A 16,227-nucleotide genomic window follows, 5' to 3' on the forward strand; every position below is an offset into this window, starting at 1 on the left:
GTCCTGCCTTGTAACCAGCGGTACGGGATTCACCTTCTGCCTGCCTCTCAGCCCAGGCACGTCTCACACTCACAGATACCTACCCTTCGTTCCTCTTGAGCAACCAAGTGTGCTTTCTCCATTTGCTATTCTCCCACTTTCACCTCTGCCGGAGCAAATCGGCTGCGGGTCATTTGGCAAGTCCCTGCGATTTGTCTGCTTGCTGAAGCCTGGTGCTTCAGTGCTCTCTGCCTCGAGCCTCAGGCTGGCTGGGAAGTGTTTGACAGAATCCATTACACAGGGCTAACACAGCAGTTCTGATAAACTAGCAAGATCGGTTTTAAAGGAAATAGATAATGTTTCATCTGAAAACGGTGCATGGAAGCCAGCTCTCACAAGGGCAGGGGCGAAGGCGGTGAGAAACAATGAGGTTACAGAGTTTTCTGAGGAAAACTCATTTCTAGAAATTGCCAGATTGTCACCTTTCCCCACAAGTCCATATGAGTCAGAAAAGGTTTTTTCTTTGTATCTTTCAGTGAGGGAATCCAGCGTTTCTTTTCAAACATGTGTGGAAGCGATGGCACCTTATCCCTCAAGAGCATCCAGGGTGGTGTAACTGGCATTAGGAGCTGGACTATTTGCAGGCAAAGCTTCATGGTACTGTTTCCAGAAACTGTGATGCTTGTAAGCAGTAAAAGTGGGGAACAGGTTTTCCTGCCTTCTGTTCTTAGTTCTGCCACAGCATCCGCCTGGCCAAGTCACCTCCCTGTGGGTTTTTTTAATGTGCTAAATTAGGATAACAATTTACCTTTTGTCTGTCATTTGTTGTTGGGGTCAGAAGAGGACTTGCCCTGAGGAGAGTGCTTCTGGGGAAAGGGCTAGTGGTCTGCCTCTGCATCTCAGGGGCATGTGACGGTGGGTGCCATCCCCACGGTGACAGGGACGATGCAAAGTAGCTCGCAGTGCTCAGTAACACCTTCTGCTGGCCCACGAACCAATCTCACCGGTGGGACAGCCTTTTGGGCAAAGGGAGAAGCATTAACAACTGCTGACCAGAGATCAGAAATGGTAGGAACTTGCTCCAAGCAGCCTGCGGTCAGTGCCAGCATACCATGAGCCTTTTTCTGAAGCCTCACTGAGCAGAACTGCTTCAGCTTTGACCAGCCAGTACTTTGTTTTCCCTTTAATACTTTTAAACCCAACATCTCCAAGTCAGGATTCATTCTGTTGATACACCTCTGGGAAGGGTTCAAGATGTATTGAAACAATACTAGGAACAAAACCCAGTAATCCCCAACTGGCTTCCAGGTAGTCTTACGTAGATTTGCAAGACAGATTATATTACCACATAGCTGCAGCCTGTGTCCCCATGTTACCGTATAGGGAAAGCCAGGCATATTGGCATTCCACAGTGAGATGCGTCACTGGATGCAGAGATCCAGATCCAAACACCCCTAGAGTCTGGAGCTGTTCCGACACACAGGCTGAGAGTCCAAGCCCATACCTAACTACTGATGGCCAGAAGTTTTACCTCTTCCCTCTGAATCATCCAGCGTTGGCCAGAGGTTTGTGCAAGCTGGTGGCCTATTCTGTCCAACATTATATTCCCAAACAGAATTCAGCTAACTAGGAGAGACACAAATAGTGCCTACAATTTCTCCGAGTGAAGAAACAGCATGTTACTGGAGAGTCCCAAACCTTTGCTTCCTTAGTCTCTATAGGTCTGGCACATGGAAAGCCCAGAGGCACTGAAGTATCCCACTCAAGCAGCCAAGTGTTAACAACCTCTCCAAAGTCTAATTTGCCTTTGATATAGACTTAATTGTTTGCGTCACCCACTGGGCTAGGGGGAGGGCTATAAAAGGGGCTGCAGCCATTGTCTGAGGCAGAAGAGAGCCCAGGAACAGCTCTCTCTCCCAGTCTTCCTCATTCAGCATAGTCACAGCCTGTACATCATGCAGCTGGTGGCCAGCCTGGCGTCTGTTCTGCTGCTGGTGTGGAGCGTGAGAGCCACTGCACTGCCTGGAGAAGAGAGACTCGCAATACAGAACACTAGGGTGAGTATAATGCACCCTGTGCAGGAGCTGGGTGAGGTGGGAGCATGCAGAAGCAGGCTGGAGCCAGGGGAGGGGGTAATAGGGGCAATTCAGTGTTACCTGATGCAAACGACTCTGTCACCCCCCTATATTCCAAGGCTTCACACACTGCTGAAGCACAGGATATTACTACATCTTACTAGCCAGTTTATTTCGGAAAGGTACCAGGGCAGATGCCAGAGACCTGCAAAAGTGGAGTCTGTGCTAAGCAAAAACTGCTAAAAAGAACAGAGCAGAGGGAAAAGGAGAAAAAAATACTGCTGAAAGGGTACAGCATGAGAGAATAAAGCAGAGTACTAGGGAGGGAAAGAAAAGATACGTAATTGGTAAAATGATCAAGGGAGATGATATTTTAAATAGGACTCATGGGAAGGACAACTGTTTAAAAGATGGGTTCAGTAGGAAAGTAACAGAGGAATAATAAATGAAGTAATTATATCAGAATAAAATTGCTTTTTCCAGAGTAGTATTCACAAGGGGAGTTATACTGACATAGTTCTGCTAGAATAATTACACTCCGAACCAGCACAGCTCTGTGCAGTGGCAGAACTTATTATAGCAATATAATTATCCTACCAACTGGCAAAACTCTAGTATTATAATGGCTATAGCACTATAATAACTTTGTTTTGCTGGAATGTTTCCCTAAGAGGCCAAAGGGGTAGGAAGCAATAGCATAACATAATCACAAGCAAGCGTTCTGTTCTGCTTGTTCTCACCGTGCAGTTTTCTCACCTTCATGTTCCTTGCCATCCCTGATGTTCCTCTGAGCCGTGGTTAGTCGCCCCACACTACCAGTCCGGGTCACACTGTATCTGTACGGCTGCTGTTGTTTCAGTCCTGCAGAGGAGCTACCCAGAGAAGTGAAGGATCCCAGTGTTGGTTTCAAAGGCACTAACTTCTCCTTTGTGCGTATTCGCATTATTTTTTCTGTCTGAGCATTGGCTCCAGCTCATCCATCAGTGTCTTGCTGCTTCAGTAGTGGGCTCACATCCCATTAACAACTGGCTGCAAGAAAGAAGCGTACACAGTGTGAGGTGCTAGGGCTGGCATTCTGTTAGAGATCAGGGCTTCTGCAGCTGGCTGGGGTTAACCCTTCTGGGGATAACTAAACTTTCAGCTGTACATTCTTACGGTAACAAATCCAGTACCTAAAAAGTAAACTCTTTCTGGTGCAATTCCTAGCTGCTGGGGAAAAAAAGAAACAAGTTGTAGGGAATAAATTGGTAAACAAAGCCTTGGTAAACATTAATTCAAGTGTAATGACTCTTAGTCTTCTACATGCTGTTGCTTACTAAATAATGGTATAATTATAGTAGATAGGATTCTCTTTAGACCATTCTACAAACTGAAAAATTCTTAGATACTGATGAACCAATCGCTGTAGTCACCACTGCTATAACTCAGACAAATGTTTTAAGTACAAAGAATATAAGGATTTTAGAGATAAACCACCATAAAATGCATAACAATGCCAAGGAAAGCTGTGCGCATTCTGACGCACTGGTGGATGTAGCACAGGGAATTGAGCAGCTCCGGAGAGGTGTGCCGCAGCCCACCCCTGCTAAGATCTCTAGCTGCTGCCAAAGAGTCTGGATCTCTTGCAGCTCAGGAACAGCTAAGAGCAGAGGGGATGTTAGCAATGGATTAGTGCAGGGGAAGAGCTGCCTGGTTTCACTAACAGCCACAGCTGATGATGCATAAGGAATATCCTCTAACAGCAGGCTGAATTTTGCCTTTCCCACCCCTGGGTCTGAAGCTGCCGGTTCTGCTTGGAGCAGGTTATTTCAAAGCATAGCACTTACAGCCAGGAAAGAAGCTTACGAGGAAGACGTGACCCAGAGACATGCTTAGCTGGGTTCCCCAGTCCCAGTCCGTCTCCCAGAGGCTTAAGACACTTCTGTACTTGCAGCACAGGAGCAGGAATCAGGTCAGGCACAAACTGGCTTTTATCTTCTGCTACAAACACAGCATGTAATTTTTCTATGCCCGAGTTTCTCTTGTGTGGAAGCAGGGTTAGTTACTACTAACTAGAGCTTAGTAGAGCTAAGAAAGTGATTTAAAAATATCCATAAACATTCTGTAACTTAAACTCAAGGTACTTGCTGCTGCCTGGATTTATCCATTTTTTGAGATGCTTACCAAGTGGTCCTTAGCAAATGCTGGTGCTGACAGGGCCATTGGTCAAGCGCAGCAGTCCCAGCAGTTAACAGGGCATTTGTGAGAAGTGACATGCAAATGCACTTCCAAGATTCCCATCCGCGTGGGAAACGGGATCTGTCCCTGTCAAACCATCTATCCCAGCTTGCCCAGTACCAGCTGCCTCTGTTAGCACCAGTCACAGAGACCAGGAATTCTCGGGCAAGAGGTAATTCCTCAGATTTACTGCATGTTAAGTTAAGAGAAACAAGGTCATTCACAGCTTGTAACTGACGGAACCCCCCAAACCACAGGCTGTGCTCCTTTGTGGGCTGCCGTGGCAGAGGGACGGAGCTCAGCAACTCCTCTTCCATTCTACCTCCCCCCAAGGTCAAGCTGCTGAAATACAGGTTCTTGTGCTTGAAATACAATCTGCCTGTCTCCGTCAATTAAATATTTTGCTCCAGACACTTCGTGCATCCCTCTCACCTCCCACCCAGCCCTCTCCTTTGTTAGATTTCATTCTCTGCATATTATGGTGGGTTGCAGCCGCCAGTGTGCTGAATCTGACATCGCCCAGGACTCCGTGCCTCCTCCTGGCCTTCATGTGGCGGGCGCTGGGCAGGCAGAGCCGAGGAGGGAGCACTAGGAGGGAAGGCAGCTTGGCATTCATGGAAATTTAATTAGTGCAGGCAGCAAGGGATTTTACAGCCAATTCATGCCTATTTGTTAGCAGCTCTTTTGCAGTTAGCACATGGCATGCATGCCTGTCCGCTGCTGGCCGGCTGCGCTGGGCAGGGTGCGAGAAGGGAGGAGGGGTCCCTTGCAGCCCAGACCCCTCAGCCCTGGCACAGCTCTGCTGCAGGCAGGCACTGGCCCTGGGGAGGGGGTACGGGGGAGGCAGGGACACGGGAAGGGGCTGCATGGGGGGGTTGCACCATGCAGCATCCGCTGCCTTGACCGTGGGGGCCAGGCCTCTGTCCGTCACCTTCCCCTGCTGTGTGCCCGCAGGAACAGAGCACAGCCCGGCGAGACGCCATCCTGAAGATGCTGGCGGGCCTGCTGGACAGCGTGGATGTGGGGCGCGAGGCGGCGTCCCCTGACATTGAAGAGGAGGGCAAGCTGGAGGAGGAGCGGGCGGTGCTGGGGAGGCTCACCCAGCTATCACAGCGGGACCGCAAGGCCCCCTGCAAGAACTTCTTCTGGAAAACCTTCACCTCCTGCTAGTGCCACCCGGCCTGACCCCGCCGGGCCGCCTGCCCACCAACACCCTCCCCTTCCCTCAGCTGCCCGGCCCGTGAGCTCCCTCCCTTTTTTTCCTCACCCCTGACAATAAAGCATGGCGCCTCGGGACTGGTCTCCGCCTCTCTGTGCCCCGCTGGGCTGTGCAGGCCGAGTGTGGCCACACTGGGGATGGTGGGTGGGCTGAGCCGCTGGCTACTGGCGGCAGCCATTTTGTGGGGCTGCCATCTGGTGGGGCGCCCATGGTGGGCAGTGGCCATTTTGGAAAGGGCTTCGCGTCGGCGAGGCGTGCCTGTGGGTCTAAGGCTCTCTCCCCTGTCAGGAAGAGCTCCCTGGGGGCTGTCAGGGGCGCAGCCATCCTTAAGGCAGCTGCAGTTGCCCCCTCGGCCTCTGAGGAACCAGGTGGGTGTGCACATCCCCGCTGGGGGTGAGGCGAGGCCCAGGCCCTGGGCAGCAGGCATGGTGCCGGGTGAGGAGGGCCCTTGGCGCCAGCCCCTGGCCAGGGTAAGGTAACGTGGCCACAGTTTGGAGAGGGCGGTTTGGTCCTGGGCATGTGGGAGAGCAGCTCCCTCTGCTCCTTTCCACACTGGCTGTGGCTTGGGGGTGGCTGAGCGAAGCACCCAGACAGTGCTCCGTGGGTGGGGGTGCAGGGGCATTGCTGGGGGGAGGGGAGGGGACATGTGCCCGCAGCCCGGCCTTGGCCACTTCTGGTTTACCAGCAGGTATCTCCAGAGCAGGTACTGGGGTGCTCGGGCGCTGCAGGAACTGGCTGAAATAAGCTGGCTGTGATCCCGGGCCAACAGCTCAGACTCTGCTCTGGTTCTCTCATGGTTTCTCGGTGTCTTCTCATCTTGTTTAAGAAACAAAGAAAAATTAAACACCTCATATCTGTTACTTACCTTATTGTGTGCCATTTGCTGGAGTCATAGGGCCTGTTGGATTTCTTATTTTGTTTTCTTTTTGTTGCTGAAGGGCTTTTTGAACCTTATTTTTAGAGGTGACAGGGCTTTTTGAACCTTATTTTTAGAGGTGACAGGGCTTTTTGAACCTTATTTTTAGAGGTGGCAGGGCTTTTTGAACCTTATTTTTAGAGGTGACAGGTAATGTAGAGATAGGAATGGTAGACATGCTTGAGTTCACCATGGGTATTTCTAAAGGAGACTGCTGAGGCTTTGGTCTCTCATGCTGGCAAGAAAAAAAAAGGTATGAAATTCAGTTGCTCTATTTGCTTTAATTCTTAGTATTAACAGGTTGAGTTTCGGAGCTGTATTACATTGCTGGGAATGACCACACAAAATAGCAACTTCAGCTGTGTGTTGCTGAGCCTGTCTCAAAGGCCTGGCTGGCCACTGGTGAGAAGGTAGTTATTTGCAGTGGCTTACTTTTGAACCTTTACATTCTGTTTTTGGAGGTCAGTGACCATGAGGTTGCTCATCTCAACAGCAGCGTTTTGGATTAATCATCAGCCAGCCTGTTTTCTTACAGTTGAAGTAGCACTTCCAACTCCCCCGCTCTCCCTGAATAATGAGTGATACAACCTCTCCGGCACCTAGACGGGCTGGCTTGCCACTGCCACTTAGCTCTGTGTCAGGCTGTGTTTTCGCTGTGTCGTTTGCCATGGAAATTTCTGGCTGTGTGTCTCTGGCTTGCTGGAGGAGTTAGAGCCCTGTGGCTTGTTTTATTTTTCACTCCATAATGAAAAAAGATCCTTGCTGGGGGAACTCAGTGATTCAGTATATGGGTAATGTGATGTGGAGCTTTCCAACTGTGTTGCCTGGAGTACCCAGCTAGGACACAGGAGACCTGGTTTTATGCCTCATTTTGCTGTTGGTATTCACATTTTATCATTACCTCCCTTTCAATACCTCAGTTTCCCTGTCTATGAATTGTGGTAATAACTCTTGTCTCTTTTTATCATTTTTTGTAAGATACGTGGGTGACAAGTGCTGTATAAGAGCTAACTATAGCCATTATTGTTACTAAGACCTGTGTAGCAGTATGAGACCAACCAGGATGCTAGTACCTGAAGTGTTCTCATAAGAGTTGCCTTATTATCCACCATTAGAACTTGTCTGTGATAATGACGTTCAAGACAATGTGTAGTGAAAATGAGAAACCCATTGTGAGAAATCCTTGTCCACACGGACATAGAGATTTCCCCTAACAGAGACTGCTTGTTCAGCAGACTGTGTATGCTGTATTATTTAGTGGTTCCTGGAGGAGAGAGTAGTCTGTCTGCTTTCAAGGTTGGAAGTAAATTTGGAAGTTGAACTCTTCTTTCATCCCTACAGATGGTTCCTGCTAATGTAGGCTGAGGCACACTGGCTGAGCACCAAGCGGGAAGTCTGCATCGCCAGTGCACATGCTGTGGATAGGGGCCAACACAGTTGAAGCAGCTTCTTTCATCAGTGCTGAAATCGGTGTTTGAGTTGGATTTAATTTTGCAGTTTCCTTGGTAAGCCAATGTGCTGATGCTGAAGCAATGTGAGATCTTGCCTAATGATGGCATTTAATATTAGGGAGTGTAGCGTGATAGATCAGATTCAATGGGAGGGGCTTAACGAAGGGTTATAAATAACATCATATATGGGCATTTTCTATTCAAATTTTCACAGAAAAATTGTAAGTCATATATGTCAAGCAAAAAGGAGTAAGGTTATATTATTTGTTAGATGTAATAGCCAATTAATTTTAAAATCATGTCACAGCTCAAAATAATTGTGTGTTGTGTATGAGCAAGTGAATAATACCTATGAGCTATCTCCAGATTTTTAAACAAGTGAAGAAGACACATTAAAAAGTAAAAATTATGCCAGAAAGCAAACTTTTAAAGTCAGCTAGCACACACAGTGCTGACCTCACCTCAATGTATGGTCCACTGATATTCACTGTATTATTTTTTTTATTTTATTTTTTTAACCTCAAGCTAGCTCATGCTTATGCATCAAGTTGCAGGCAAGTTGAAGAAATTATCATGGGGACAAGTTCAGCTGTGAGCCTATAGCGTGTTCAGTACCCAGGGGTAACTCCATGTGTGCATATCCTATCCCATGATAAAAGTGAAGTAGTCCAAAGTAGCTTATTCCTTGGTGAAAACAGCGTAAATCTCATTTATTCTGAGATCAAAGCATCCGCATATGTGGACAGATACAGCAGAGGAACTGGGGAGGTATTAATTTGGAATTTAGTACCCTCTGTGGTGACTTGTTTGTATGTTCTTTTAGTAGTGAAGATCTTGTTTTAATATATACTGTCAGGCAAGCTAGCAGGGAATCAATACTTCACTGTGTGCGTTTTCAGCCTCGGACAAAGGAGAGTTGCAATCTGACCAGACTTCACAAAGATCCTGTCTGTCTGCAGGTAGCTGGTGAAGGGAGTTATATTTAGTGGGAACACAACAGTACTGCCTAGTTTGGTGGTCCTATGCCTGTCATCCTCAAACAATGCATGGCATGTGAGGCACCTTTAGCGCTGCTTACAGCTACAGAAAATCAAGGTTAAACCTTGTATCACAGGGAGAATGAAACCTAATGTTGCACAGGGTGTCTTTTATCTTATGTTGTTACCATATTTGGCTCTGCTCGGAAACAAGAAACCTGTGTTTGAAAAGCAGTGAGTCCATTTATTTATAAAGATCCTGGTTTGAGCTTGATGGCCTATAAGCAATCAGATACAAACTGGGAAAAGAGTAGCTGGGTTTGCAGTAAAGGGGAATCTCTTCTCCACTGAGTTGAGTGAAATAAAAGTGCTGCTTTTATTTATTTACCTATCTATCTTGGCAGTATGGGCTACGAGATTTACCTTATGCCTTAGGCTTGGTGGTGGGACATACCGACCCAAGAGACATTGCTCTTGTGTCTTGTCCTAACTATGATGCCACACGTACCTCTGCCTGTGGCTCTGCTGACTTTCTTGCCACACTAGGTTTTTTTGCATGGAAGAATAACAGGTCAAACATGGCATTTGTTCACTCAATGTAAATGGTTTGTTTGGTGACCTTGTTCTCTGAGCTCTGAAAGCATCTCTTAACTTGTGAAGTGGGCTTTGAATATTTAACTTCAGTTACCTCTCTGAGCTCCTGTATTCACAAAACCCTCAGCAACAGCAGACTGTAAATGCATTTTATATTCCATAAAGACTGCTTGGTGAAAGAAGCTATTACCTTGCCCATTCAGAATGTACAGTAGCTTCATGTAGGACATGTGCAACATAGCAAATCCTGAGTACAAATGACCTCTTGGTGAATTGGGAGGATGTTTTATGCAGAGGATTTTTCCTGTCTTTGCTGAACCTTGATAGAACTTACAGGGATTTGAGAGGAGGATGCCAGGAGCGAGAGGGAGTTACCAGCGCAGTGTAGGTTTTGTAGACTAGGTCAGAAGGACGGAGAGTGTTAACGTGTTACGCTTTTGGGTGAAACTGTAATGTGAAGTCTGTATGCTGTAAATGCCTGAGAGATGGGAAATCAGAAGGTGCTCTCTACTGTTCCAGTAATGATTTAAGAGGTGGAGCTTTTCTTCAGAGGTTCATAAGGAGTACAGTCAGAGTTACTACTAAGGCAGTAGATGATGAAGTGCAGGTAGGTAAAAATCAGTTATCCAGAGACACACAGCAATCTGGGACTTCTCAGCACAGGGGAAACTTTTAGAATGAAGATTCTGACGGTGTGTTACTGCAGAATATCTACTGTGGTTAAAGTTGCTTTTTATTTCATAATAATCACGCAGCCCTTAAAGCAGGAAATATTTGAGTCAGGGCCTGTGTCATGTGAGCAAGGCAGGAGCTAATGGAGAACAGCACGCAGTTAAGCAGCTTCTGTGAATAAGCCCTTTGCAGAAGCCTGGGAATACAAGCAGAGACTCTAGAAGCTACCAGCCTGTAACCCAGGCTCCTGAGGAGCAGCTGTACCCCCTGCAAAGGGAAATCAGCTCAACTACCTGTGCTGAGCCAGTGAGCCTTCTTGTAACAAGCTTGTCTGATCTGCGTATTCCTCTGCTAACTCCAGCACCTTTGGAGCTGACTGAGCTCTCACTCATTAGATTTGTGTCTTGTTTTGCAGCCTTGGGAGGGAGGTACCAGATGAAAAAAAGCCAGCATTTCAATCCCTTAAGATAGGAGCTTTGGAGAGAGAAAAGGCAGCATTTCAGTCCCTTAAGATACAAGCTTCAGAGAGAGCTGTTTCAATCTAGATTCAAACTTTCCAGCATGTCTGCTTCCAACTTGTTAAAATTATGTAGGGCTCACAGAAAGTCTCAGAGGAGGCATTTGGGAGGTGTAGGAAATCTAAAAATTCAAATCCATGTCTTCCACCTCCCCAGAGAATGACCACAGTGCACAAGGGAGTAAGTAGCTGCGCTGGAGGAGAGAGCATAGTGTTTCCCTGGGCTCAGGGCATTCAGCTGGGAACGAGGAATTTATGTCGTAGCAGTACCTTGGGGACCTGGAGGACTCTTGTTTTAAACCAATTAATGTTTAGTGTAAAAAAAAGAAAAAAAGAAAAAAAGCAATCTTTACAGCTGAGACCTTGTTGAATTTGGCTTGAGGTAGGGCCTATTTCCTATTGTAAGATTGTTTGCTGCTTAGGTAAGTCTGCTGCTAAAAATTGTCGATTTCACTGGCCTGCGCTTGGATGGTGTATCTTAGTCTCTTGACAGAGAGGAAGAAGCCAAGGATTTATGGTTGTGGAAAGCTGCCCACTCCTGGCTCGTACATTCCAGAAATTGTCCAGGACACTTTCGGTCCCTTTGGTGATGGTTTTAGAGTCCATAGTTTTAGACACATTGTGTGTGTATATATATGTGTGTCATTGTTGCATAGAAGGAGGAGTCTTCAAATCTGCTTGATTTTGCTGTGACTATGTATTTGAACAAGAGCAGTTTGTCTAGATTGCACTGGATGTATTGATCTGCATTAGCTAGTGAACCCAGCACAGGCAGCAGCTTAACAGAGAAAAGGAAAAGAGAATATTTCTGTGACAATGTAAGAGCTTTTAACTCTTCCAGTTGGGACAAGAGTCTGTGCAGCGAGTCTCCTGCTCAGAGTGATTCCCAGAGGTCAGGACACATCTACACACAAGCCTTTTTTGCTTCGAGAGCTCTGCCTCTGTTCTTGGCCTTGTGCTGCTAATCTAGTCAGAGGCAAATCAGTCCCATGGTGTGAGGTGCCTTGACAGAAGTTTGGGTGCAGGTGTACAGGCAGGGAACTGCAGCTGCCTAAAAATCCATGGATTTACACTTCAGGAGTCCAGAACCATGGGGAGCAAACAGCAGTCTTTGTGCTCTAAAATATTGGCTTGCAAGCAATGCTCATCTTCATCTGTGAACTGATGAATTTACCCACTGCTGGGAGCCAGCGGGCTGGAAAGTGCCTTATGATTGCTCTTCCGAAAAGGATAACTGAACCCTGTTCAGTGCTGGAAGGCAGATTGTCATGCCGTGGGACAGAGTGGGCTAGAAGCAGAACGACTGAGAAAAAATGCCACTGCTGGCCTTTTGCTCTGTTCCAGAATAAAAATGGGAATGTCTCCATATTGCAAAGCTGTCTAAATAGTGTGTGACTCAGAAGCTGCATGAGAGGGTACGTAAATGCAGTAGAGTGAGGTAAGGGGATGTCCTCCCACCCTTTAACCATTTAGTCACAGGCAGGCTTGCATTTTTTCAATCTTCTCATGTTGTTGCTGTGGTATAAAATATGAAATTAGTGTTGCTGCTGTGAGGAGAAAGTGGCTGTGCATGTCTGTATTTGCATGTTCTTTTCAGATAAGTAGTTGCTTCCATTTTCATTTAACTAGCAGTTTTCATGAAGGAGTCTCTGTGAGATGATCCATCTTTGCCAACATTCTTGTGCATCAACCAAGAATAACCATTCCTATTTAACAGGAGACAAAGCGAAGTACCAGTTAATGTACCAGAGATCTTGCAGGAAGCAAGCAGGAAAGTGGGGACCACAATCCGGGAAGCCTCTGTCTTGGGCACAAGAGACAGCTATGTCCAAATTACTGCCCCTGGGCAATCTTCACTTGGTTCTGGGTGGCTCCACCTTCAGTCACAGCCCCAGGCAATGCTCTTGGTGGAAGTAATATGCCAAGAACTAACTCTGTCAGCTCCTCTATCAGTTGCGGGATCTAGACAGGGGGGATAGACAGGTTAATATGTTTCCTGTTTCTGTAAGCCCTGTTCTGACAGCTGGTCAGTTGTAGCTGCAGGCCTTCAGAGCCTTTGAACGGCAGATCATAAATTAGAGCTGGCACTTAAAAGAAGAATTGTAATGAAGGCTGAGAGATTCGAGAAGAATTGTTATCCTGAGTCCCATCCCGTTTTCACACGTACACATGCAGACACCTGGCCTGTCCCTCAGAAACACTTAACTAGACTTCCCCTCTCCAGGAAGATAGACTGCTTGGTAAATGAGATGTCATGGGCAGACACTGCCCTAGCATTAAGACTGTTATTTCCAGATTATTTGAAAAGACTTAGCATGAGGGCAGAAACCACAAATAACAAGGAGCACTGTGGGAAGCTGGAGACTAGTGAGCTGTTGGGAACTTCCCAGTGCAGAGTACAGATGCAGAACATGAGGGAACTCCATCTCCTAGAGCGTGTACCACAGTGCAAGTGGCTCACCAAAGCAGTCAGCAAGGGGCAGTTCGTTCTGTGTGGCTTCCCAGATCACTGTGGCAATGCAGGCTGCAGCTGCATCCTGTCTAGTCTGCATGGAACTAAGTATGAGATGCCCCAGGCTGGCCACCAAGAGCAAGTTAGCGTAAGAAGTGTGTGAAATGCTGTTTGCAGAACACCACTGGGTTATAGGCCTGCAGTGGCGACTTATGGCACAGGACAGTTGGCCCAAGATACAGGTGGCTCCCTGTATTTTTACAGCATTTTACATTTTACAGCAGGTGTTTGCCTACTGCATACCTCAGCTCTGCACTTCCGTTGGCGGGTGTATGGTACCACACTGGTGTCATCTGAAAGATGAGCTTTGTTTTCCCACAAATTGTGTGGAAGTGTTGGACTCTTCTCTGGCATTTGGACTCTGCTTGTGTCTGTTTGTTCTTGGAATACCGTTATTAACAAGAAGAGTAACTTTAACTTTAAGAATGAGGAGTCCTACTGGGAAATGACCCTTGATTGCCATGCCCATTACACAGTCCCCTCAGTCATGTGTTCTCATGTGTAGCTGTGGAGGCCTCTTTTGCTGTGTCTACACAAAGCTTTCATAATAATACAACAGCTGTTTAATTTATCATTACTATCTTTATTGAAGGAGGCAGTACAGTTCCTCCGCTGAAGCTGATTCAACAGCCTGTCAGGCCTTCTTTTAACAGATCTGCCAAAAAAAAGTGCTGCTTCTCATGCTGAAGATCTTTCAGTATGAGCAGAAGAGGTGAGGTAGGAGAGGAGGAAAGTGAGAGAACATGTAAGTGACTGCCAAGGGCATCAACAGAACAGCAGTTCTAGAACAGGACATTGGTCTGTAGACTTCTAGATCCAGTTAAACTGAAAGTTTGCAACTTTGAATTCCTCACCTGTCTGAAGATTGCAGTGTATTAGGGGGGAATATTACAGTGATACAAGAATAAAAACCTCACAGTCTTTGGAGACTTGCTTAAATGAAAATATGTTTCAAAGCAAAAAATCATTTGGTCCATCTGTGTCCCATTACTAAGCTGGGGCCATCATCCATTTTCATTAGACAGGGCCTGAGCATGTGGGTGGGGACAGAGGCCCAGGCAGCTGCCCTGGACACCAGGCTAAGAAACACCATATGGAAAAGCCTAATGTATGTTAACAGGCATCAGAGACCAAAATTGGAAGAATAATGGCCCATCCACATGCAGTAGCCTCAATGAGACAAACTCTCAGCACCAATCTGTCAGCTGCAATTTTGGGTCATTACAGTGCTGCTAAGCAGAAGCTAATGGACAAGTTAGAGTAATCTGACTTCAGCAAGAATAATTCTTCCAGCCGTTGCTAGTGCTCTGGCTTAGTTTCTTCCTTGCTAATATACATCAAACAAAATATCTTCCTTTCCTCAGAGATTCTTCCCACTGGGCCTCAGGGGATCCCAGCTGAACATTTAAATTACATGCAATGATCTTTTAATTTGCTGGCTGCTCGGTGGCTCTATATTGCTCTTGCCACTTTAGATAAACACAAGCTATAACAAGACTGTTTCCCCTTTGCCTGCCCCACAGACATGTACCTGAAGTATTTTCATGTTGACCATCCAGAATTTCTTCTTTTAGGCTTACATTGTTAGCTAAGGAGGCTCAGAGCTTGACTAAAACAGTTAAGTACTCTGTGCAGTGAGTGCCTTGGCATTCAGGTGAGAAGCTGGGTTAGATCCAAAATCCTTGTATGAAATTTACTCTGCTTATAGCCAAATGATTTTGTTTGGCTTTCCAGTGAAGCTGAGCATTGCTAGAGCAAAGTAAGCGCTGGCTAGCAGAAGGTGGCCCTGGAACCGGGCTCCTGTGGGCATCTCAGCCACGTTCATACCCAAGGACTTGACCACTTCTATGCTAAGATCCTGCTCAGCTGCAAATTTGCTTCTCAAGTCTAGAGGTGTAAATATGGGCTAATTTAACAGACCTATTTCCCTAGCAAGTCTTCAGGTCTTTGTTAATGGCGTTATGCCTTAGGAAGTCACTGGCAGATACTATGGCTGTGGCAATTTAGGATGTACTTTCATAGACTCTGTGCCTGATTTTAAATTAGAGGCTATAGCATCTGTCAAGCCTCCCTCTGCTTGCCAGCAGGCCCAGTGCCTCCAGGGTACGTCAACACTTTCTAGTGGACTTTTTCTGCATATAGCTTTGAGGTTCCAGAAGTGGTAGGCCTGCTGTTAGTAGGTAAAAACAGGTGGCAATATGTCCAGCAGCTGTGAAGAAGTCACATATGTAATCACTTACACTCAGCAGTCAGGTAACCTCTTAATCCAGGGAGTATTTGAGTACCAACACCTGAGCATTTGGTTTTGTGCAGTCAGGTTATAGCTCTCCCTATCTCTGAAATGCAGATGTTTCTGAGACAGAATACGGTGCTGTGTTGGCACAAGCTCACTCCTCCTTTGTAATGCTTCTATTTAATTGTATTTTGTTGAAAACTGTATTTAAAAGCTGTTATTTTCTTTTTGCAGATTCCCTCTGTTATTCAAGCTTTGTTCAGGATTCCTGCTGGAACTTCGCTGTTACGGATTTCACTAACTGTGTTGAAAAGTGAGGAGAAGGAAGCCCAGGTAAGTGTCCCACTCATTTAAAAGACAAAGTTAAATTTCTCTATGAAACAATAGTAATCTCACCTCAAATCCAAATGTTTGACATTGCCCAAAGCAAAAGCACACAGGAGCAAAGCATGTTTTGCTGGTCATGCTTTGTGAAGATTTCTGCGAGAGAAGCAAAAATGAGCAAAGCAGCTGAGCGTCCATGCAGCACAGAACTCCTGCCTGGCATTTTGGTGGGCTTCTTGTTCTGTTTTTTTTTTTTGTTTTTTTTTCCCTAGGGCAAGAAACAAGAACTTCAGGGTGGAATTCTGGAAAAAAATGAGTTTATATCTAGACTGGTGGACACTGTCCAGTTAGAACACTTACAGTTCTTTTGGGCAGAAAGATTTGACATTAAAGATGAGATAGATGAGGCCAGCCTTTGTAAAAGGCAGTGCATCTAGACATTACTCTATTTTCTTCTCCAAAGAGAGGAGAACAATCAGGGATCTCAGACTTCTTTGAAGGGGGGTTGATTTGAAATAGTTGGGAAAAGCATATTATTCCA

At 46.3% G+C, this 16,227-nt stretch overlaps 1 protein-coding gene and 1 long non-coding RNA gene across 3 annotated transcripts; both read left to right on the forward strand.

Moving 5' to 3' along the window:
- Positions 1–1,853: 1,853 nt before the first annotated feature.
- CORT (cortistatin) lies at positions 1,854–5,561 on the forward strand. 2 transcript variants are annotated; one of them, XM_005229597.3, is made up of 2 exons: positions 1,854–2,036; positions 5,226–5,561. In XM_005229597.3, the coding sequence occupies exons 1-2, from the start codon at positions 1,935–1,937 to the stop codon at positions 5,439–5,441; spliced, it is 318 nt and encodes a 105-aa protein (XP_005229654.1). In that variant the 5' UTR covers positions 1,854–1,934; the 3' UTR covers positions 5,442–5,561. The 2 variants fall into 2 exon arrangements, with proteins under 2 accessions (XP_005229654.1, XP_027643723.1); XM_027787922.2 differs by lacking the exon at positions 1,854–2,036 and adding an exon at positions 3,630–4,005.
- Positions 5,562–6,992: 1,431 nt separating this feature from the next.
- Positions 6,993–15,714, forward strand: LOC114012314 (uncharacterized). The gene is made up of 3 exons (XR_003554693.2): positions 6,993–7,282; positions 7,748–7,911; positions 15,597–15,714. It is a non-coding gene; the product is annotated as an uncharacterized LOC114012314 (long non-coding RNA).
- Positions 15,715–16,227: the final 513 nt, after the last annotated feature.

The sequence above is a fragment of the Falco peregrinus genome, chromosome 3, assembly GCF_023634155.1.
Source record: "Falco peregrinus isolate bFalPer1 chromosome 3, bFalPer1.pri, whole genome shotgun sequence".
In the NCBI taxonomy this organism is placed as follows: domain Eukaryota; kingdom Metazoa; phylum Chordata; class Aves; order Falconiformes; family Falconidae; genus Falco; species Falco peregrinus.